The 23,790-nt window shown below is 42.0% G+C and overlaps 1 protein-coding gene across 4 annotated transcripts in view; it reads right to left on the bottom strand.

Moving 5' to 3' along the window:
* Window positions 1-19,374, bottom strand: part of TFDP1 (transcription factor Dp-1) — a 50,697-nt gene extending 31,323 nt beyond the window's left edge. The window contains exons 1-3 of one of the 4 annotated variants that reach the window (XM_032997110.2): window positions 19,230-19,374; window positions 17,516-17,600; window positions 4,663-4,729 (exon numbers count right to left, since the gene is read on the bottom strand). In XM_032997110.2, coding sequence (XP_032853001.1) covers window positions 4,663-4,729; window positions 17,516-17,527 — 79 coding nt within the window. In that variant the 5' untranslated portion in view covers window positions 17,528-17,600; window positions 19,230-19,374. Of the gene's footprint in view, window positions 1-4,662; window positions 4,730-17,515; window positions 17,601-18,118; window positions 18,140-18,496; window positions 18,620-19,229 lie in introns of those variants that run through there. The other 3 variants (XM_032997112.2, XM_032997109.2, XM_032997111.2) reach the window with 3 other exon arrangements.
* Window positions 19,375-23,790: the final 4,416 nt, after the last annotated feature.

The following is a 23,790-nucleotide window of genomic DNA, read 5'->3' as shown; positions in this document are numbered from 1 at the left end:
GCTTTCACAGTCCTACTTGTACAAAAGCAGACCACTCTGGACCAAATCTGGGGATCTGTGCCACTTAAACCCTGCCAGACTACAAACTCCACAGACCTTGCACTTAACATGAAAGCTGCAAAGATATGTTGCATCTCAAGTCCTTCCAGAAGTTAGAGCCTTTTCAACAGCAACACCCTGGAGCAAAACACACTAAAAACCCTCATTACCTAAGTTTCCTCATCCAACAGCTGACAAATACTCAAATAGTGAACAAATTTATCCCCAACATATGCATTTGCATCAAGAAGAAAAACTAATTAGAAGGTACAATTTCTGAAACCTTTGTAAGATTTAGGAATCAATACAGCCTTAGATCAAACAGGGGTTGATAGAACTGATGTTCTGTTTCACTGATACTTTCCCAAGATTTAACTTTAAGAATTAGTCTTCTAGACTAAATTCTCAGCAGTGAAGGAACAGAGACAGGCACAGAGAAAATCTTCCTCCAGTGAGCAGAGCTAAAGGTGTCATCTTAATATAAAGGAAAACTAGCACCTTGTTTCAGCAGCTCCATGGAATACTGGTTTTCCAAGGCTAAATGGGGCATTACACTCCCGTAATGGCAATACACAAGGGTATCAAAAAACACAGGTGAATTTATACCCTATCTCTTCTGGATTGCCCAAGCACTGGAGGAAGCACAAGCTTAAAGTTCATTTCTACACATATAGACTGATACTTCTTAATCCACACTAAAGATGTTTTGGAAGAAAGACTTTATAGCATTTTCTAGCATGGTGTTTCATGCCCATGACCTATTTACACAAAATTACATGCATTATACACTTTTTTTAAAGAAAAAAAAAACAAAACTATTTTCTCCTCTTAAAACGAAGTCAGACTGCTTTAAAACAAAAATGCTAATCCTGAGTTCATCATCGAGACTGGTCTTTCCAAAATGAACTAGAGTGAATCATGTCCCCACTAGCTAAAGTAAAAAGCCTGTTGGTAACCTGCTTTTGACTAGGTATTAGCAGATAATCAGGGAATGAATGTAGGGATAGGCCTTGCATACAGAGATAATTCCCTAACATACCTTCTCTCTCCCAGATTCCAAAGCTTTAGAACTTTTTGAGCAAGAGGTTGTTCAGCATAACTGTTTAGCATAACTGCTGAGCAAGATGAGTGATGTCCCTTTTCCATCATTCATGTAAGAAACAGCAGCAAACAAAATTCAATCTAAAAATAACCTGGTCACAGTTCCCAGATTCCTGCCAGTGCAGATTCAAAATTTACAGAAAGAAGTCCAATCACAGACTATTCTGAAAGCGTTGCAGCAAAGCTGTTCACACTGTAAGAATTGTTGTAAAATAACCTGTTTTGGCCAGAAAAGCCAGTCTTCGCTTACCTTCCATAGTTAATTCGTAAATCTACCACTTAGTCCTGTATTCAGGACTATTACAGACCTTTGATGAAGTGTTACAGAACCACCTAAAGAAAAATATTCTGCTCTTTCACTCAAACCATGCTTTTGCAAGCATGTCCCTATGACCCAGCAGACAACTCGCTTCCTATCCCCTATCACTCCCCCAAAACCTTTATTCTTCTTAGAGCTGAGCTCCTCCTCCTTTCACATCTGGCTGGCAACAGGTGGAAACTGAAGCAAGTCCTAAATTTCTCGTTGAGGTTGCATTCTTAATTTGCCGAATCTCTTACAGTTGGACTTTTCTGAAAAGATGCTGGAATATACCCTCTGATATTATTAATCCAATGACCTCAAGCGCTGTGAGAGCAGGAGAATGAACTTCAAAAAGGAGCCAGGCTCCTGCATTCGCCCTGAAGAGCCTGCCCTATTACTTTTGTCAGGGGTGGCAGATTGGTGTAGAGCAATCCACTCATCTGACACAGTAGGGAGATCTGATCACATAACAATAATGCAATGTATTCTCAAACTCTCCTCGTGATTGACTTGCAATTTCCAGAAAAGACTCCTCTGAGAAATACAAATCCAAAAGAGAAGGAAAACAAAACAAAAAAAAAAAAAAAAAAAGGAAAGAAAACCCCCCACTTTTAATGACAACCACCAGAGAATAGAAAGATTCTTTCCTGACCTCCTTCAATTCATCTAAAGAACATCAGATACACTTCTGCTACCCTACAGAAACCTTACTCTGTTGTTTTCCCCTGGTGCTGTGGACTGAATTCTCTACATTGTGAAATTAAGAGAAATTTTGCACAAAATTAGCAAGACAGCAGAGGACTGGACTTTTTGATATAATGACATGTAATGTAGACAGCTACTTTTAGAAAGCACATAGTACTTCTGTACACAGTAGTTACATTTAAATTTCCAACTTTTAAAGACACAAAACCCCCTAAAATTTATAAAAATGTGTCAACAGAAAATGTGTACTACTTTAGTGAATAAATTCTGATACATATCTGAACACTTCAGTGACAAAATATTTGCTATTTTAAGCTCAGATTAAGACGACAGAGCCTGCATATACAACACAGACAAGTTAGACACATGAAATATAAAACGATCAAGCCAAGAGAAACAGTTGTTTCTTCTCAGTATGAAGAATTAGTTGCTGTCCATTAACTTCACAAAACTCCCCTAAAAGCAATGAGGTGCAGAAATTAACTGAGGGTAGCTTAGTTTGCTTGTATTAATCATGGTGGTATACACTGAGAATAGAGCTCAACTCTCAAACTAGAGGAGCTGCAAGCCTATAATAAACTATCTAATCACTTGAGATTTTATTTTATAAATTCTACACGCAATTAAATTGCCTCTATTTTGCTCAGTCCTATTTTAAGAGCTAAGTAATAATGGAAGATTCCCATTTCCAATCCTTGCTGTCTAGGCTGCCCTGTTTGTTTTGACTAGGTCCCCACTGACTATAGGAGGGTCTAGACACAGAGGCTTACACGGGTGTAAAATGACCCTGTAAGTATCTGCCCTGACGAAAACTCAGTTTTACTGCTCATAGGAGTAGGGAAAATGGTAGAGCTGTTAAGAAACAGGTATGTACCTGCACACTTTTTTTGTTCAGGGGTGTGTGACTATGTTTACTGGTATACACATGGACCAGTCAATACGTGTCAGTGATTCAACATTTAGTGGCTTTTCCACCAGAAGTAGATCATGGCAGATTAGTCGGACAGTCCCCTTTTGTAAAGCAATGTCTAATTTAGACAAGGGGATGCCAAACAAATAGCCTAGTGAGAGTCCAATACAACACTCAATGTACCTAGAAAAATTGTTAGTTAATTGGTGATGACAGAAATTAGAAGTTCTGCAGGCTGTGAAAATAAATGCTTAAATGTGCTTCCTGAAATGGTATATGAACGTTTAGAGCAATAATACTAGCGGAGTTCACCTGAACTGGACAACAGGTTTAGTCAACAAATTTGTCAACAGTGAGGTTTATGAGAGCATCAGCCAAGAAGCAGTGACTCTGTCCTAATAAATTTCACCCTACTTAGTAGAGCCTATCAAAGCACACCATCTGTCACACAAGAATAAACCAGACTATTATAATTTGGAAGCAACAACAAAAGGAAAATGGCCATTTCACCAAAATCTATTGTGAGATGCCTGGGAAACAAACATGACATTGCACAAAAAAAATACTGACACCTGTGTACAAATATGACTGATGCTTTTCTTGGAGTCATATATAATATTTTGGTCACTTGTGTTCAAGCAAGTTCATGAAAGAAATCAAACAGGCTCAAAGAATGATGAGAAGGAAAACACAGAAGACAGAGAGCCCATCTGATGAGGAAACTAGGAAACAGTGACTAGTCGGCCTGTCAAACCAAAGACTTAAGATAACCAATTGTTATTTATACAGTAGGTAAACACACTGGAGAAAACTATTAAGCTGCAAAGTAACAAGGCCGCCAGCAACATGCACAAACTGGAAAGAATATACTTAACTGGAAATCAGAGAATAGTTCTGCAGTCTCACTATGGAAACAGCCTTCCCATAAGAATACAGCGGACAAAAATCTTATCTTCACATATAGCATAATCAATTTACAGAAGAGGTTATGTGACACAGCTGTCCAGAATTGCAGGCAACTGCAACTCAGTAGTGCTTCTGTTTTTTCTCCCAACTATACTAATTGTAAAGTGCAGCTTGTAACACCCCAAATATTTAAATACTCTTAGTTTTTGAGCTTACACATCAAATTCAAGTTTATAGCCTGTGTTTTATTAAATTGCTTGATTACATTACACTATCATACATGCACAGCCATTATCTGCCAGTCCAAAACAGTTCTGTTCAAAGTATTTTTTCAGATAGGCTTGCACTAGTGTGGATGCAGTATAATAAAAACTGTCATAACCCATTTTAAACTTCTACACTCCTGCATTTTTACCATTTGCTAAAACACAGTGCCCAAAAATGCTTTAGACCATCTTGGCCTTTATACTTAAACACAAGCTACACTAACGAGAAGATCACATGTTCAATGGCAAACCAACATTGAACTTCACATGCAGTTTAAAGACAATTATAAACCACAGAAAATCTACAGTTTGCTTGCTGATTATATAACTTAAGTTTTGTAAAAACTATGCTGAGAAAGCAGTTTAAAGATAGTAATAAGCATAACAACTAAAAATCAAGAAATGGAGAGTCTTACTAAAAATTGTGTTCTTACCTTTTCCAGGACTTAGGTTTTGGTCTATAAACACCTTAAGCTCTCCATTGGCTTCAATTAGTCCAGCCTGTTAAAGAAAGTAGCTTTTATTAAATTTACAAACACAGATAGCTTTTTATTGTTAAAGACGGAAGATATCATACCAGAAGTCTTTGTTGCTATCACTTACGTTTTGTCACAAATCCGCTATGTATGGCACTGTTTGTGCCACAGTATTTGCCAAATTTTAAAATCTTGATTTTATAAATACCATTTTCTTTAAAAACAAGCAGAAGATCAGTTTACACCTAACTTTGCTATTTTGTGTCCTAACTAAATTCTTATAGTGTATATGCACTGTTTTAATAGATAACTGAACACCCTTCTAATTAGAGCCACTGACACCTGCAACTACTTTCTCTGTGTAGATACTATTTACCTACCACAAGTAAACAACATTACAGCAAAAACAGTAGAGGTGGTAGAGAGCAACTTGAGCCATTTTAATCACAAAAAGAGCATTAGGAAGAAACACCTTGATCTCTTCATGACCTTGATCTTTTCACTTACTGTTTTTTTAAAGATGAGAACATAAAGCTCTTAAGTGAAAGAGCTACATGATACCATAAAAGTTTATAAAGTAATCACTATAAGAAAGCTCACAGTAGAAGTTATTTTTAAAAATACTACTTATTTTTGGATAGAAAACACTTGATACAGTATTTCCTTGGTATCTCCAGACAAAACAGTTCTGAAAAGACAATGAACACAGTACACACAGGCTGTTTCCATTTAAAAAGAACTGCAAGAAAGTCAACACTTGTACTTAACCATAATTTAGCACGTGGTATTACAGAGGCTGAAAAGTTCCTAGTCAGATTTTGTGCATAGCTGGTATTTGCAAGCTACTGCCGATCTTCAAGAGACAACGAAGTGGTTTGCTGTCAGTCAGCAACAAAGCTTTTCCCTTAAAACTCTACCGGCAGAGCCCTACTTAAGATTTGCCAGAAGTTCACCAAATTAAGCAAGCCACTAGAGGATGCTGTGGTGCTGCTGTAATCCAGGTGTATGACAGCAACGACTACGAAAGAAACACATGAAACTTTACAAAACGGGAAACTTTCTCTCCTCAGTGAAAGGGAAGGATGGAAAAGAAGGTGACAAAGCACTGGGGAAAGGTTGGGAAGTGAGCAGAAGGAAGCATAATGAGTAGTGGCCTGTAATGGCATGGCTGTGATGAGGGCCTGGTGGCACAAAGAAAACAAGTGAGGAGACAGAGGACCTGATGGGTAGAATGAAGAGCCTGTGGCAGGCAGTTCTGTCCTCCAAATTCTCCTCCCCCGGTGCCAAAATAATGAAATAGCATTGTTTTAAGGAGACTGCAACAACTTACCAGTACACAAACACTGCCTGTTCTCCATCTTGCCCACAGCAGGGATTCAAAGGTCCATTTGACTGTTCTACTGCCCAATTCCCAGGCACCAGAGCTGTTAATAAGCCTAACTCTTCATCACACTTCCTACATCATTCACAAGGGCAACAGACTGTATCAGACACTTTCAAAGAAAGGAGGTATACTCATCAACTTGAAACCAGTATCATGTACAGAAATGTTACTAGAGCCACACTCTATGGCAATACGACATTTCAGAACACTGGAACCCGATGTGCTATACGAAGATTAATTTTTGGGTACGTGTTACATTATACTCCCATTCTACCTCAATTTCATAAGAGTGCTAAGCCACACAGGAAGTGCAGTCTCACTGTCATAATTTCTTTAAATGTGGTACTTCAGTTTCTATTCAAAAGCAGAAAGAGGAGGCTTGTACTCAAGGATTCCTGCAAATTCTCTTTTCCATGAGAATCTAAAGGTATCAGTGAAAGAGGAAAGACATTTAAGATATTGAGTTTGTGATCAGTGGACCACCAAGAAAACATCTGTTTTAATCTGTAATGTCTTTCAGTTTAGAAGCACACGTTTAATAATTTTGAATTATTAAATCCATTCATCAGTTTAACATGCAAGTGCAAACTTGCATCAAGTTCACGTCAGTTACAGTGATAACCTAAAACCAAATATTTAAGATCTGATTTTCAGAAAATTCAAGTATTAACTGCAAATCATTATTTCAGTAATTATGAGTTAGGCAATTCAGAAATCAATTACTTATTGGTCCCTTCCTGTTTTTATTTTTTTAAAACTAAAATGGTCTCCAATATAACCATTTCTATTAATTCATTTTATCCTAAAGTATTCAATCAACCATCATATTGTAGTATCAAATAATCTCATCAAGTTTTCTTCTACATAATTAAAATATACGGTGAAAAATACTACCCAAAACACTATGCAACTCTAAAAACCATAATCTAACCTAGCATTACAAAGGGCCAGGTTAGTGCTACGTGCCCTGGACTGTGCTTTTGTGTGACTGATACTACCCAAGTCACTGCCAAACTGGAGAACATTTGTGAAAAACACTGTATTTAATCAATAAGAGAATACAATTTGGGAAAAATCAGAGAATAGTAATCACTGAGCAAGAAGAATCACCTCAGAAACCACGACTGATGAACAAGTACAGCAGTTACAGTTCCACCACCTTTCCACACTGGTGTCTTACTAAAGTTTTAGCTCTAGCAGTTAAAATCAATTGTAAATATTCAACTCATTTGTAGGAGTATGCCTAGGAAAGACTCCAAGAAAACTATCTGGAAAGAATACTACCAAATCTCACAGCAAATAGCATCCCCAGCTGCTATTATTCATAATGAAAACTAATTTCTAGTGAAAATTCTGTTACTCCAGCCTCAGTATGCTCTTCACACTTCTGGATACACTATTTAATTCTAACGTTATCAAAATTTATCACTAGTTTTGAGTTTCCTCAGTCACAGATTCAAGCTCTTGGCAAGAGAAAATTAAAAAGCAAAACTTCCATCCCATATGAAATTCTGGTGTCTTTGTTCTAAAATGGAAATGCTAGATAAAAAAATATCTCAGTGTGCCTTTCGAATAAATTCCCATTATTTTTCAAGACCAGTTATTTTGGAGGAGAAGATTACTCCTCCATAACCTATCCAGCATACTGCAGTGCACAAAAGAAAGCAAGCAAATAGAGGAAAATGTGACCATAGCTCCCATTAGGTATATTATAGTCACAGATGCACAATGAACAAAAAATACCAACAACAACAAAAAATTTTAAAAACCCCACACCAGCAAGAAGTATCTGATTTTCCCCACTGGAAGAGTAACCTTCTGCCAAGGAGGGTTTAGACATCAAGGAAATTCTCTTTCCTGATGGGAAAACACACATAGTTTTCACTTGTTACAAGGTATTTTTATTTTTTTTCACCTGATAATACATTTTTTTTTTTCGTATTCTCTTATCTTCTCATGATTCTCAATTTCAAGATCCATTACTTCCTTTGATGATAACTCCAGGGCTGCTTGAAATAATATCATGCTCTTAATATTCAACTCTGAAAGCTTATTAAGTCTGTGCGACTTCACAATTTAGCATTGTTTTCCTGTTCAAAGAGACATGTTGGCTATGTATACTTCTCCATGGCTACATGAAGAAACTCCTAGTATCCTAAATGGGCAACAGATACATCCTTTTATCCTTTTCACATTACAACAAAATCAACAACAATTTTTAAAAATAGCTTTTGACACTCAACATAGCATCTAAACTGTAATAGCTTAAGACCTCCCTTCAGCAGGTCAGTAGAAGCACGTTAAAGACCACTGGACAAATTAGTAAATCTGGTAATTTGAACTGTGGAAGCTATGCTGGAAACGAGACCCCAACCACCACCTAGGCTGTCCCATCACATCATTCGAACTCCTAAGGAAAAGAAATCAGCTGATACGCTAAACACATCAAAAATTTAACTGAAGTTAAGCTTTGGCCTCCTACAAGATCATCATCAGTCATAAGGACTGGAAAATCTATTTTCATTTTGTTTACAAGTAAAAACTTAAAAGCACTACAAGTGCCCTCAGCCGGAAAGTCAGTAAATTGGAAATATCTTTTTGTTGGGGCTAAAGTTAATCTGAAACAAAATTTGCTAAAAATCCAGAGAATTTCTCCTATCTAAAAAAAAAAAAATCTCTTACTGTAGGCTATCATAGAATAGTTTAGTATCTTACCAACAAGCTAATATTTGTGGTCTCTGAAGTTATGCACTAGAAACACAACACCCTTACAACAAAAGTATAATTTCTTCTACAGCTTTCCAGGCTTGTAAGTCAATTTCTTAATACAAACTGGCATAAAATTATTCACTAAACATTTAAACTAAACAGAAAAGACTCAAGCTGAATTTGGACTGAAGGACAAGGAACCTGTAAAAGCATGACCAAGAAGTTTGACTAAACGAGACTGAACAAGTACATGTGCTATGTCTATCAGGTTTAACCGGAGAGGAAGGTCCCCCCCACTACTCTGAGATAAGTAAATATGGGGAACAGAAGGGTGTTTTTGTGCCACAGAAATACCTCTTCTATTTTACTTCAAGCTAACAAGCCCATTTTAAGTATACTCCCTGAAAATTAGCTGAAAGAAGAGCAAATAGGGTAGAGATAAATGGAAACAGGGGTATCTGCCAAAAAGTATTTCTCAGAACAGAAATTTTCAGTTGCTAAGAGCAGATTAAGCCCACTAGTTTGAGGCACAGGACTGGGTCTGACAAAACAAGAGATGTGGGTGCCAAATATACAACAATGGTTAAAGAATAGGAGTCAGCATGGGACAGACAGAAAAACACACAAATTTGAGACTGGCTGGGAAGGAGACAGAGTGAGCTAGAAAATCAGATGAAGATGGCAGATAAAGAGTCGAAGTAGAAAAACTACGAGTCACTGAAAAAGTACAGGCATAGAACTGATGAGAACCTAAGAGAGAGCTTTCATAGGACAAGGAGGTTGGATCCTGTGAGGAGAAGGGAAGAACGTGGGAACTGGAAAGACGAATACAATCTATTCTAAACTACAACTGAAGCGGTAAATAAACCAAGACTCAGACTGAGTTGTTCAAAATAAATCAGGAAAGAAGTAGTAAAGACAAAAGCAGAAAATGGAGAAATTGGGAAGGAAAAATATTCCAGTTAGAGCACATTTCCTCCCAGAGCTTGTCAAAGGCATCAGGAAGATGCCTCTGATGTCTATAGGCATTTGCAAAGCCTACGAGCAACCAACCACACACATCTCTTGCAAACTGCACCTAACTTGATCCATACAGAATGACAATCCCTAGTCATATGACCACTGGGGAGTAGGCAATAAATGTAAAGGCTCTATGCCATGTGATTCTACTACGTGCCACTTCACCGACAATTCAGGGGTTTCTTTGTTTGCCTTGTATTTTAATATCAGGCAGCAACAAACACAACGGAAAATTAACACACCTACAAAGTGGAGAAAACCTTATAATCAGAAATAACACTGCTTAAACAACCTTAATTCTTCTTTCACCCCTATCCATATGCAAATGTCATTTGTAACAAGATGGTAATACACTATTTTTCCCACTGGATTCTCATCGCATTCAGGGACCAGAGCAAACATGCTCTGGCAATGAATCATCATGTAACTGCAGCAGACTATTTTTATGGGACATCCAATTCATTTTTCGCAAAAATTACAAGGCAATTATAATATGAAATAGAGGACTGCAGAAAAGGAAGGAAAGTTCTTAAATTTAAAACATTTGAAATTCATTTTGCAATTAAGTCAGTGAGAACTACTCTTTACTGTGTGAAGTAACATAAAAGAACTTTTGAAATCAGGCTACAGGAATCTGATCCTACATAATTCTCAGATGTGTTGTTTTACTGTGCTTCAGTAGCCACCTTCTGAAACAGAGATCATACGACATCCTCAGTTCATGGCAGCATCTTCAAGACAAATGTGCTTCTCAACCACTCAGCAATAAGCTATACATACACATATATATATATATGAGTTTTCCAAAAAGTGTATTTGAATTATCAGCACCTTAACTAGCAACGCATAGTCAAAATACTAAAGATCTGGACCACACAGAATTGTGAAAGCAAAAACTAAACACAGGTTAGTAGCTCAGTTAAACATTGTCATCTTTGATCTGAATATAGGCTCCCATGGTACTGTATATAAACTGGACACTGATTATACACAGAATGACACCTGAGGTCTCGTTATTGCGAAGTGTGTCAAGACCATTAGCTTTCTTGGCTGTTCTTTCCAAACAAAGCAACACATCTAGAATTCAGCAAAAAATTAAATGAAGAATTCATTTTGAAGATGAGTCAAATAGTGGTTCACACTAAGCAGCCACACAGATCAAAAACACCACAGGAGTTATAATGATTATACTGTGTTGTTTCTTACAGTAATTCAATTGCCCAAGTGATACAGTCCTTGAAAAATGTAAAGCTGACACCCCCAAAACTAATGGTGAAGCTGTAAGTATGAAGCAAATCTGAATACAAGATTCCTGGGGTGAATATGACCAAAGAACTGGTTTGCCACTCTTACCACATAAACTAATCAGAAAATAAACTCTTCATTTGCATCCTCCTGGACTAAATACTCATATGCAGAAAGGTACCCGCAGCAGCCACTTCCAGAACTAGCTCCTGGTGTTGTTCTAGTTTTGACCTGAATAGACTTTTGTTTTTCAAGACAAATCAAATCTTTACAGCAGTTTGTTCAAAGGTGTCTGAACCACCGCTGAAATAAACAAGTAATGTTAAACAGGACTCATTCCGAAAGCATTTGCCTCACCAACATCCTTATCAGTGTATTATAAGGCTACAGCAACCCACAATGTAATTTTCAAGCAAGTCTGTCTAACCATTAATGCAATACTGGGACACTTAACAAATATAATGTAACGCACCACAGAACAAGTAGCCAGCAGCGTTTTTGGGGATATGCACCACTGTCAACCTTCAAAATCAAGCTGTCTGCTGTGTCTGAGAACCACTTCAACGTAGAGAATGTTTAGCAAAGACCGGCCCATTTTACCTCCCACTTCTAATTAGCCACAATAATTCTCCATTAAATGATATCCAAGCAAGCAAATACAAACACTAAAATAAGTAATCACTAGTGTAACTTAACTTTTAAAAGCTGCATTTTTGCTTAGCATGTTAAGTTGTCAGCACAGTGTATTTACTCAGTAATACTACAAATATGTATCTATATAGAGCCACTACCATTAACAGACACATACAATTAATAAAAGAAGTTAAACACTTGAAGGCTACAAGAAAATGATTTACACAAACAAATTGGCAAGGTGACAGGCAACTTCTGAGTTGCTATTTTCTGACTTAGAAATCAACATGGGGAAAAAAAAAGGGAAGCTCATACTGTGTATTTGGAATGTAAAAAGGAGGGTTTAAAGATCACTTTCTGCCTTCTTCTAAAAAGCATATTCAAAAAAATTTTAATGACATTCAGAATACCAGATTTAGATGCCTTTTTAGAAGACCTAATTTCATATTATTTGATCTTTAGTTTACGAACTTTTGAACATGTTAGAATTCACTAGAGGCAAATAGGAATGGATCAAGCTACTGCAAAGTCACTGAACTAAAACGCTATCAAAAAAGGTGCATGAACCACTTGAGAGCCACTAATGACTTAACTTCTCTAGTCTGGCTCACTGAAATTCCCAGTACATAACCAAAAATAAACATAAAGGGAGAAACACATGCTGGTATTTTAAGAGAAGTCTGAAAAATGTTTTGAAGACTTTTCAATACCTTCTGGGCATTAAAAGTACATCATGTAAAAAAGATCCAAAATACATCCTTTTCCTACTTCCATTAGGCTCTTTTTTTTAATCCATCTCTTAAATGTAACCTTTTTCAGACCACAAAGACTTGCTCAAGATTGATGCAAAAGCACCCCATGAAAGCTATTAAAAAGTACATCTTCTGTGGTGATCTGGAAAAGTTAATACACAGAACCACAGGTCTACTTCTTTGCCCAAATCTTACTGACCTCTCCAGTAAAGTTGTGGTAAGAAATTAGTTTACTGTGTTTTTAGAAAAAAAAAAAAATCTTTAAGCAAAATATTTATTAATACTGTGACATAAATTCGTTGAACCAAACAAGATACCCGAATGTATTCCGAATACTCGATTAAAATAAACCATCAGTGTTAAACCCTATAGCTCTACATCTCCTAATCAACAATGTTAGATCAGGTGCTAAACTTTGTTGAGGTAGAACTTCTTACATGATGTCCTCAGATTTACATATGTGCACAAGGCTTCCTATGCAAAGTTAGATACATGGGTCATAGCTACTACTCAATGAGATTATTAAAAGCACCATGAAATACTGAAGAGATACAGTAAGTTTTATGCAAACTAGAGATCAAGAGAAAAATCCCGCATAAAGTAATTCAAGCAAAAGAGGACAGTAAACATAATTAAAAAAAAAAAAAAAAGAAATCGAATTTTAAAACGAGTGGTTCCAAAGCCAATGCCACTATTGGCAACCTATGAAACAGTAAAAGGCAGGAGCTTTCCAGACAAACAGCTCTCAAGGAAAGTATCTTAGTCTGGGAGAAATTCTGAAGGCTAACAGCAGTGTGTCAGTTTAAAAGGTTTATGAAACACCAAAATAGTTTTCAGCTGCATGTTCTTCAAGAACAAGTTTGGGGTTTTTTTAATGACTGGAAAACAGTCCATGCAATAATGGAGAACAACTGAAACCATCGTAAGCAACTGCTACTATACAGAATATTTCATTTACAGATCTATTTCAATATATGTAATTTGGGGGATCGGAAGGAATCTTACTCATTCTTTTTGTCCAGCCCCTTTCTCCTCAGCACTCGCTGTAACACCATGCATTGGACTAACCCCTCTAACAGACCCAGTTCGAGACAGTGTCTCAAGCTTCTTCTCTTCTATATAACAGTGGGTCTTAAAGAAGAGCCACAAGCTTCTCTTTCTTTATGGCTGCCTGAGAGGCCTCAACAGTTCATTTGCAACAGAACAAACTGAGAGGAGAAACAGGGTTGGGTCACACCACAAGTTGGTTCCTCAGCTACACTACAGAATCTGTATATTCAGTGGTGCAATGTATGTTAGCCATTGATACTAGAAAGTAATTTACAGATAATTCTCAATATCTAACTGAATATAAAAGTGGACAGCAAGAAGTCCTCAGTCTTATACTGGAAGTTGGAAGACAAAAGATTAAGTTACCATCTTTACTTCCTTGCTACAATAATTCCTGCTCCTTTCAGTGCTGCATCCTGCCTCATTTTAAGCATGCCAAAGATGAAGAGGTCACCATTTCACTGAGGGAACTCTACTCCCCACCAAACTATTAATCCCATGAATCCACTGAGCAGCACAAGTCAGCTGAGGACCTCAGTGCATACATTTGGCTCCTCCAGCTCCTGCCTGGAAGGAGCCACATTTGTAATCAGTGGAAGAGTTTACAGTAGACTTGGCAAAGTCTTGGAGAATGACATAGAAAGAGGAATACTGGCTAAACTGGAGCTTCTGGAGATTGCAAGCGGTAACTACCTCTGTCTCAGACCAAGAAACTTCCCATACAGTGCAAACATACGTGTCAAACAGTACCCAACCCTGCTGAACTCAACTTGATTCGTCACTCAGCCTCTGGCAAGCAATAGCATGATCCCACTCCCGAGGTACACAAGTCCTTGAGGTACTGGAATTGGTGTTCTCTTTTTTCATTGTTTCTTTAAATTACACAAAAAAAAATAGTCTTCCTAGTAACTAAGATCTTCTGAATTGAATGTGATATTCCATGGCCAATCTGCTTGATTCTGCGAGAATTGCTTCTCAGCTCCATACAATGCTTATTTACGTAAAACCCAAAATGGCTATGCTCATTACTATTATCAGATCACACTGGAAAATTAGTTTGCTTCTTTTTCCCCCCCTTAACATTTACTAACATTTACTGCATTCCAGATCTCTTACCTTTTATATAAGAGTTTTCAAAAAAATAAATTGATGTACCCACAGTCACTTTAGCCTTCACAAACTAGTTCTCCTTTTCCATTATTATTTTTCAACTTATACAGCTATAACACTGTTAGTGACTATGCTCTTAAATTCCACCTGTAGGCTTTTAATTCAGGTGCTACATATGAATGTATCCTTTTTCTCCCCCTCATAGCTTCTTGACCACTACCAAGGAGATTAAAATATTTTGCATAAAAAAAAAAAAAAAAAAAAATCAGTGTTTTGTAGTTTCTTTTCTCTTTATTGCACACTCTGAAAAACACTCGAGGGATACATTTTGAAATGGTCAAATAGCTTATAAGCATTATCTTGCCATCTTACCTGATCAGTACTTTTGTTATTACCTAATCATTTATAAAAACTTTTCATTGAGTTGCTGGTATTCTCCATCATATTCCTTCCCCATTTGTTCAATTATCCAGTAAAGTCTCAGCCTGCAAACTTTTACAAGTATTTGACTTTTCCAATGGGTCTTTTCAAATTATAGTTTTTATAAAGAGGTATCAGAAGAAGAGCCGGAAGACAGAAACCAAAGGGAAAGTGCTGTCCTGCGGCAGGTGGGAGGAAGGGTTAAGTGGGAGCACATTCTCTCCCGTGGCCCTGGCTCCACACCTTCCCCTCCTGCAGGGTTGCCTGCTTCGCCCTCACCAGCGCGGGCACCGGCCCCAGCAGCACCGAGCAAGAGCGGGCCGTGCACCGAGCCCGCGTTCCCAGGCCGGAGCGCGCTCAGGCGCGCTTGGCCAAATCAGGGCCACCTGAAGCCCAGACTCTGCATTGTAGCAGCACAGCCCTCACTACAGTTCAGCCGTCTCACCTCTGCTGAGAAAAAGGGAAGGAAGGGGTGGGGGCAATTCATCAACTATGCCATCTTCTTCACCACTACATCTCCCAGTCCGTTAGCGCACTTGATAGGTGACAGGGCAGAACCACAAGCCGTTAATCACAGCAGTATTTCCATGTCAGAATGTTTAAATTTACAGCGGTGCAGGTTTGCACAGACTCAGTACCCAGAGATTCAGTGATACCGTCTCTATCGTGATTAATTCAATTACTTTGCTATGAAAATAACTTGGATTTTGGAGGAAAAAAAAATATGGGAATAAATCTCTTCCCTTCTGAAAATTAAATAAGTGTCATGCCAATTAGTATCTCTATTTCCTAGCATTCAATCAAACCTAATAAGGCCCATAATCAGACCTGGAAATTCAAAATTTCCCAGCATTCACTACACGTTTTAGACATCATGTAATGGTGGGTATGTAATAGTCTGCAAAAAGGTAAGCAGTTCATCTGTCTTCCCTGAGGCAGGATTAAGTATGTGTAGAGGTTTTTAAGAACAGGTTAGACAATCCTTCAATTAAGATTTCATACCCTTTCTAGCTACCCTGTTCTGGTGCTCAAGTACATTTACAATTTTACCTAAAACCTGACCTAGATTTTAATTTTTCCAAATTAATCTTATTATTTCTTGTAATAAATATACTGAAAGCAATTTATTTTCCTATCTGTAGCATCTTCTTCCGTTTCTGAAGTTTATCATCATGTTTGTTATTTCTCCATTAACTACTCTCTTTTCCAGAATAAATTTCAAAAATTAGGTTCTTTCTTAAATGTCTTATTCTCATTCTGGTCTCCTACACCCTCTAGGATATTCATCTGTATTTCCAGGTGCTAGCACTTCTTCACTTAGTTGATCTCTCTCCCAAAGGCTAATACTAAACAAATGTACTTTAGTATCTCAATTACTCTGAACTGTTTCAATTTCATCTCCTAGTCTAACATTCCTCTTTCATTTTCTTCCCGCTTATACAGCCTTTCATTCCCTGAACTCTGCTATCTGTAACGTATTTCGCCGCCCTTATCTCTTCCAGGCAAGCTTTGAGTGACTATGTATTTCTGGTTGCTTCTCCGCACATTAAGATGTTTTTCACTTGCTTCTCAACTACTGAAATTCTCTACACGATTAATCTGTTAAACCAATCACTATTTCATGGAAATTCCTGCTACTTGAAAGCTGCAACAGTCCACGTTAGACTGTAACCTGCTGTTTAAGAATTTGAATTGTATCACTTCTCCTTAGCTTGTATGCTGTGGGTTTGTTTTGGGTTTTTTTTTTTTTTTGAAGGGGAGATATATTCTAATTTGAATACGGAGTACTATCTTGTCTTATTTTCAATAAGAAAATGCAAAAGACCAATTATATTAGGCATTAACAATGAACTACATCTAAAGGCAGAACCTGCTTAATTTTTTTTTTTTTTTAAGCAAACTTAGTTCAAGACGTAGGTCACAATCAAAGCCACTAAGCTTAACGTCAATGGCAAGAAAGTCTACAATAAAAGCCCCCAAAGCCTGTTTTTACAGAAACTAACTGGCACCTTTTGGTAGACAGAGACAAAACAATGAACGCATACGGAGACTGACCCATCTTCACTCCCTTGAATATATGACGCCTCCTTGAACCCAGGAAAGGCAAGGCTAGTTGACAACAATAGTCAATGACAGCTCCATCATCTAAACAGTATCTGCTGGGATTTTTAAACCCAATTCAAAACCAAGTTGTTTTAGTGTTCAATCTGAAAGCACGTAATGCCAATGGCCCAAGTGCTTTGACGAGCACGGTGAATTCTTATGATTAATTACTCTGAAAAAATGGCTGCAGATCTGAAGCTGGTTTATGCTGTTACAACTATAGGAAAACATAGCCTAGGCTTGATGTACAGTGTAGATAAAGTAAGCTTCATATATTCATTAATGACAGCTATTACAAAGGATGACCTGGTTTGCTTTTGTTAATAAAAACGAAGATATTGTATGAGCCCTGCTTCCACGTATGATGTGCTACAAATATACTTACATCTTTTGCCATGTTACCAAAGACTAGAAATCAGTCCTCTTAAAATCTTGACGGCTGCAGGACACAGAGACAATGATGCTATTTTCTAGAAAGCAAGTAAAGATAACATCAGCTATAAAAACGAAAGGAGAGAAAGTTTTTACAATTATTGACTACCACCAAATGCAATTTAGGTGTTTTAAAAAAGAAACCTTTTTAAAGAGGAAAAAGTTTCCTGTCATCACCAATCCACCCCCTCTCCCCCCCCGGCTCCGCTCACGCGTGGGGGAATACTCCTTTTCCGTGAGCGGAGCGGGGGGGGGGGAGCTTTCCCCTGGCAGGAGCGCCCTTCCCCCCCGCCCGTTCGCGGTGCCGGCGGGGCAGCCCGCGCTGGGCCGGTCCCTGTCCAGCTGCGCCCCTCGCAACCCCGCAGAGCGGGGCGCGGGCAGGAGCGGCGGGGGAAGAGCTCGCTCCCCCGGCCGCCTCCTCCTCCTCCCCACCCCCATTTCCAGCGGCAGGCACAAGTAGGCCCCAGGGGCCAGCTCCCCCCGGGGCCTTCCAACCAGCCCCTCTCCTCCTCCTCCACCGCCACCTCCTCGCAGGCGGCCGGGGCCGCGGCCGTACCGGAGAGGCAGAGACGGGCAGTCGCCACCTCGCCTCGGGCAACCAGCGCCCGCCTTCCCCCGCCGCGCCCCCCGACCAGGGCCTCACCGCCCGGGCGAAGCCCTGAGCCCCGCGCCGCCTCCCCTCGGCGGCGAGAGGGGCCGCGCTAATCGCCTCACGCAGCCGGCGGGGGCACGACGAAGGGGGGGACGCGCCCGCGCGCCAGGCGGCACCACCAACCCCCGCCGGTGAGGGGGGGGGGGGGGGGGGAACCTCTCCACCCCCGTCCCCCCCTCTCATCGTCCTCGCCCCACCGGCGGCAGCGCCCCGCGGTGCCCTCCCCACCCCCCCCCCCCCATCCTCCTCCCGCTGCAGGCCGGCCCGCCGGGCTGCCCGCACCTGAGCGGCCGAAGGCAGAGAGAGCCGGCTCCATCCCCCGCCGCCGCCCCCAGACAGGGACCCGGAGCGCGGAGCGGGAGCAGCCGCCGCCGCGACCGCCTCCCCCCCCCGCCCGCTGCCGCCGCCGCCGCCGCGCTGCTGCGGAGGCGCCCGACTGCACATGTGCGGCGGCGCGCGCGCGCGGGCCTGGCGAGCCCGGCGGGAGGGAGGGAGGGGGAAGGGGGGGCGGGGGGGGGGAGGCGGCGGGAGACCAACGGCCCCAACGGCAGCTCGGGCGGGGCGGGGCGGGGCGGGGGGGGGGGGGCCGGTAAGGACCGCCCCCCTCTCCGCGCCCCGGGGCGGGGGGGGGGGTGGATGGAGGTGGGGGGGGGAGGGCGAGGCGGGGTGTCTCCCCCCGCGCGCTGTCACTTCCCAGCCCGGCGGTGGGCAGCCCGCCGGGCTCCCGGCAAAGCCGCCCCCGCCCGCCCGCCCGCGGCTCCGCACACCTGCCCGCCGGCGCTGCCCGGCCCCAGCGGCGGGGGGGGGGGTAGAACCGGGGGGGGTCGGTGGGGGCGCGAGCGTCGTTACCCCTCACCGGGCCCCGCGCGCGAGCGACCCCGCCGCTCTTTCCTCTTTTATTTCACCACCACCCGCCCTCCCCCCCTCCTCCTCCGGCTCCGCTGGCGCGGGGGGGAGGGGGGGGGGGGGGTGGGTAAGGAAGAAAAAAAAAAAAAAAAAAAAAATTGAAACTTACACTTTTGTGCGTCCCACCGGCGTGACGCTGCGCGCTGACGTCACGGGGGTGTAGCGTGCCTTGCACGGGCACACGCGGAGCAGCTAAGCCAACCGCCCGCCGCTCCAGGGGCGGAGGGAGCATGCGCGGGATTTTCGCGCCTTCCGACTCCCCGCCCTGCCGGCGCTCGCGGCGGGCGCGCGGGAAGCATCGGCGCGAGATTGCTCTTCGGCCCCCGGCCGCCGCCGAGCACGTGGTCGCCGGCGCGCGCGCTCTGGCGGGCTGGCGCGAGCGGCCTCCCACGCCGCGCCGTGCGGGGGCGGGAAAAGGCGAGCGGCCCCGCCGCGCCCTTATCGCTGCGGGACACAGCCCACGCGAGGGCCGGGCGGCTGCGCGGGTTTCTGAGGGGAAAGGGAGGGGATGGCAGCAGGGCAGGGCGGTGCGGTTTAATTGCCGCAACATCCTGCCGGTGCTTCCTCATCACGTTTTGCCCGGCCGTTACTTGAGCAAGTTCAGTCCCGGTGACCGTGGCTAAAGTTAGCATTTCGGAGTAAAACCGAGTGAAAGTTGCGTGTTGGGCAACTGCTGCTCTCAATCTGGAATTAAGCCTGGCCCGCACCCAAAAATTCAGCCCTCGCGTCTTCTGACACCTGGAGACTAGAACCCCTGCGTGCCCCCTGGGCACAGCGGCAGCCCCGGGAAGGGTGCATGGTAGCTAAGGTTTGGGTGTTGGAATTACACGAGAATGATGTAATGTAGTGGGGGCTACAGAGGCGTTGCCGTACTAGTGGAAACAGCAGCAAAGTCAAAAAGCTCAGGAGCTGTGTTGCTTAGAGGGGTGGACGTAAGAGTGAGGGGGGGGAAGCCGCAAGCACTCCTGCCTGCGATAGCAAGCCTGTGTGGTACAAGGCTGTTCATAACACAATCAGGAGAGGAGCAGGAAGTAAAAGGTTCATTTTTTCTCTAAAACCATGCCGCTTCCTAGTCGTGCCTGGGAAAGACAACTAGTCAGGAGCAGAAGACACGACCAGCAGAGCTGCTACCCTGAAAGAGGAACAATCTAGCACAGATGATGGAGAAGATGCGTTTCATCCATTTACAAGATTCACATTTTGTTACTTTCACACCTTACTCTTTTTTTGTTTCATTATTATGAGGAAAACACTAGCTACATTTTCTTCCTGTTTTGCTAGCATTTATTTTGACACATTACTACTTGCCCGACCATACACATCCCCAGGTGTTGCTTTTTTTCTTTAGCAGAGGGTTGTTCACAACTAATTTGAAGTATTTGTACCAGAGGAAAAACCTTCAGCATTTCCCTAATCTCTGAGCATGCCTTTCTCGGGTGTTTTAGAGCTTTAGGACTTCGTTTGTGTTTGTAGCGGTGAAAGGCTGTTCTGTTTCACAACTGTTTTCTGTGGCCTGCCTGCCTGCACCTTTTAGGTGTGCTTGAAAAGAACGGGATCACAACTTCAAACAGCATCAGTGTGGCAAAACTGTGCAACAGACGCAAGACAACTGTGTTTCAAGAGGACATCTAGTTTACAGACAGAAACCTATGACAGATGCCAGAAGACGTGCACATGGACATTTTGGCCCACGTGTCTCAGAACCAGAAGCCATGCCATCTTAAGAGAGGGACCTGTGCAAACACCTGGCTTAGCTAAAGGCCTGATACCAGTTGACAAACTTGTTCAGCATCTGACCTCGTTGGGAGGTAGCATCTCCCAATTTTCAAATTTCGGCTCTATTTTGGGAAATAAAAAAGTACTGTAACCTTGAAAACATCGTCATTCCCGTATCTGATTTTATCCCCCAAGGGGCAAAGTTGTCCCCCAGTTGTCCCTAAAGCCACTCTGGTCACACCACTGTCCAGTCTGTTCTTTGTCTCCAGTGATCAAGAGATTTTACTGGTCTCCACTGTCTTTACTCTCAGTAAGTTCCCCCCCCGCCCAGCAGCAGTCATTACTCGGGGAGACCCAAAGCCGCACACCTCCTGGGCTACTCGGGGAAGCTGGGAGAGGGATGCCTTTCCCTTCTGCCTTTTGTTTCCTTTAGGGCGAGGTGGACCGCATCTCCCAGCTCTGGGGACACCTTGTTGCTCATCCCTTCACTACTTTTGCTGGCTCCCTCGTCGTCAGGTCATCTTAACAGCTGGTGTCTGGTACTTGCTGCTCCTTACAAGCTATTGCTGTTTCCCATAACGATCTTCAGGCCGTCAGCGTGGCTTGCCTCCTGTCACTCGGGGGTCCAGTTTCCTCCACCTCTGGCTCTGCCCACGTGCTGGAGCACTGCCAGGATTGCTTATGGAGCAGCACCACACATTCCTCCCTCAGACAAGCCCCAGGAGTGCTTTTGTGGTTAGATTCTTCCCAGGTTCGCTCCAACAGGCCGCAAGACCACGCCAGGGCTTCTCACACCCTCCGTCATCACACGGCGCTACCTTTGTCACCCCAGGCTCCCCCACACGTGCCTCTGCCCGCAAAGCACAGAACATCCAGCTGTAAAACGAGTGAAATACAAGGTCTTGTGAGGCTGCTTTCTCCTCACCTTTGAGGATTGTAAGAAACACTAATTCTTACGGCTGTTAAAAAAGCGACGTAGCCCCACGGAGTAGGCCGCCTTGACAGCATTCCTTGAGCCGTCCTAGACCCGTGTCAGTCACAACTGCAAGAGCCTACCTCGTGGCTCCCCCCAGGTATCTTCCTACTGAGGAATGGAAGCAGCCTGCTCTACACGGGATGAGCCATACATAGGGTGGTTGCAGGTTCATATATATATATATATATATATATATATCTGACCCTGGGGACAGGGAAATGGCTCACGAAGTATAAGCACAGCCCACTCTACCAGCTTTCAGACTGTTTTGGTTCCTTCACCCTCACAGGGAACAATGACCAAAGGTAGGAATTAAGAGCTAACATGCAAGAACTTCTGTTTTCAGAGAGAAAGCCCCACAAAACAGACAACCAGTTAACACCCACTTCTGAAGCAAGCCAACCAAAAAAAATTCAACCCCACAACAGGTATGCTGAATGAGCTGCTTACTCAAGCATAGAGCAGACCCTTCCTTTCTGCTCCCTTAAGCTCAGCTTTACCACAGAAACAGCCTCTCATCATTTATGAAGTTTCTGCCCTGTATCAGCTTTTCTGTGTTCAAATGATGCTGATCATTAGATAAATGAATGAGGTAGAGCCACTGTCCAACCAGCTGAAACAAAAATTTCCAGAAAAGATCACCTGTTTTTCAACAAACCTTCAACAAATCAGTAGATTTTCCTTTCAGGGCTTCCGGATCTCTGCTTTAATTTTATCTACTTGACACAGCAAGAGAGTATTCCAGAGTACGAGCATTAGGTTCCCAAAAAGCTGCAATTATGTTTAAGTGGGCCAAGTGTGAAATATTCTCCCCATTTTCCATACAGGCATGACTGATCATTCAGGAATAAGGTCTGTTGTTTCCATTCTAAGATTGCATCGTGAGACCACCCCATTTTGACATGGAATTATGCATGGAGCCATTTTTTGCCTTTCAGGAAACATTTACAGTATCTCAATATACCTCCAGATTTCTATGGGACAATCTCAAACATCAGATTGTAAACAAACTTATCATATGTCCAGTAAGATTAGTAATTTGAACTTACATCTAATATTCAATCAGGCAATCCAAGTCTATGTCAACAAAGAGCCACAGAACATTGATACTCAGATGAGGCTCCTATTTCTCTTTCACCAGTTCTCCTAAAGCCTAGCCAAGTCACGACTGAATCAAAAATTATTTGGGAAAGAAGGGACAGAGATGAGGCAACCAGTAGGGTATCTAGATACTTGCTTTTCTTTTTGGACCTGGTACCAAGAGGATTCTTCACCCAACTCCTTTAAAAGGTAATCAGGAAAATATTTTCTTTCTTTTAAGAGACACAAACCATCAGTATTTCCTACTCTCCTAACTGGAATTTTCCGGAGAAGTACAACTAGCCACAGCAAGTTATTTAGACAAAAGGTTTACTCATCACAACTGTAATACTGTTTCAAGGGCTAGCTAAGAGAAATAATGGAAACCATACAGAGGCCTCTATCATGGTCTGCCATAGGTACTTTTTTTTTCCCCTTGAAACCTAGGTGGCAAACTACATGTGAAGTAAGCATCCTTCAAAACCAAAATGAGACATTCATTAGAGAAGCTTGTTTTTCCAAGCAGAAACTATGAGCTAGGTCGGCAGATGGAGTAAGATTTCTCTCCCTAGTACAGTTAGGAAACAGATTATTTTAGAGAGGCAGCTGAAAAAAAAAAAAAAAAAAAAAGAGTAAAAGGTCTGAGCCAGTAGATTGTTAAACGGTACCATAAAACTTTTGAATCACTTCTATATTTTGAATACAAAATCATGAAATACACTGGCAAATCAGATTCAAGTTTCTTTTCTGTTACAGATTCATTTAAAAAAAATTTTGTTTATAGGGCAGCTTTTTCCTTTGCATTTGTCACTGTTCCTCAATAACTCTGGAAGCCATTCAAGGAGAGGTGGAATTGCCATACATTCCTGCAACCTTTATGAAGCATCAGTGCCTGGAG

This window comes from Tyto alba, unplaced genomic scaffold (genome assembly GCF_018691265.1).
Source record: "Tyto alba isolate M040663 unplaced genomic scaffold, T.alba_DEE_v4.0 Super-Scaffold_45, whole genome shotgun sequence".
Lineage (NCBI taxonomy): Eukaryota > Metazoa > Chordata > Aves > Strigiformes > Tytonidae > Tyto > Tyto alba.
The sequence above is the reverse complement of the archived record's forward strand: the minus strand, read 5'-3'. Positions and strand labels throughout refer to the sequence as shown.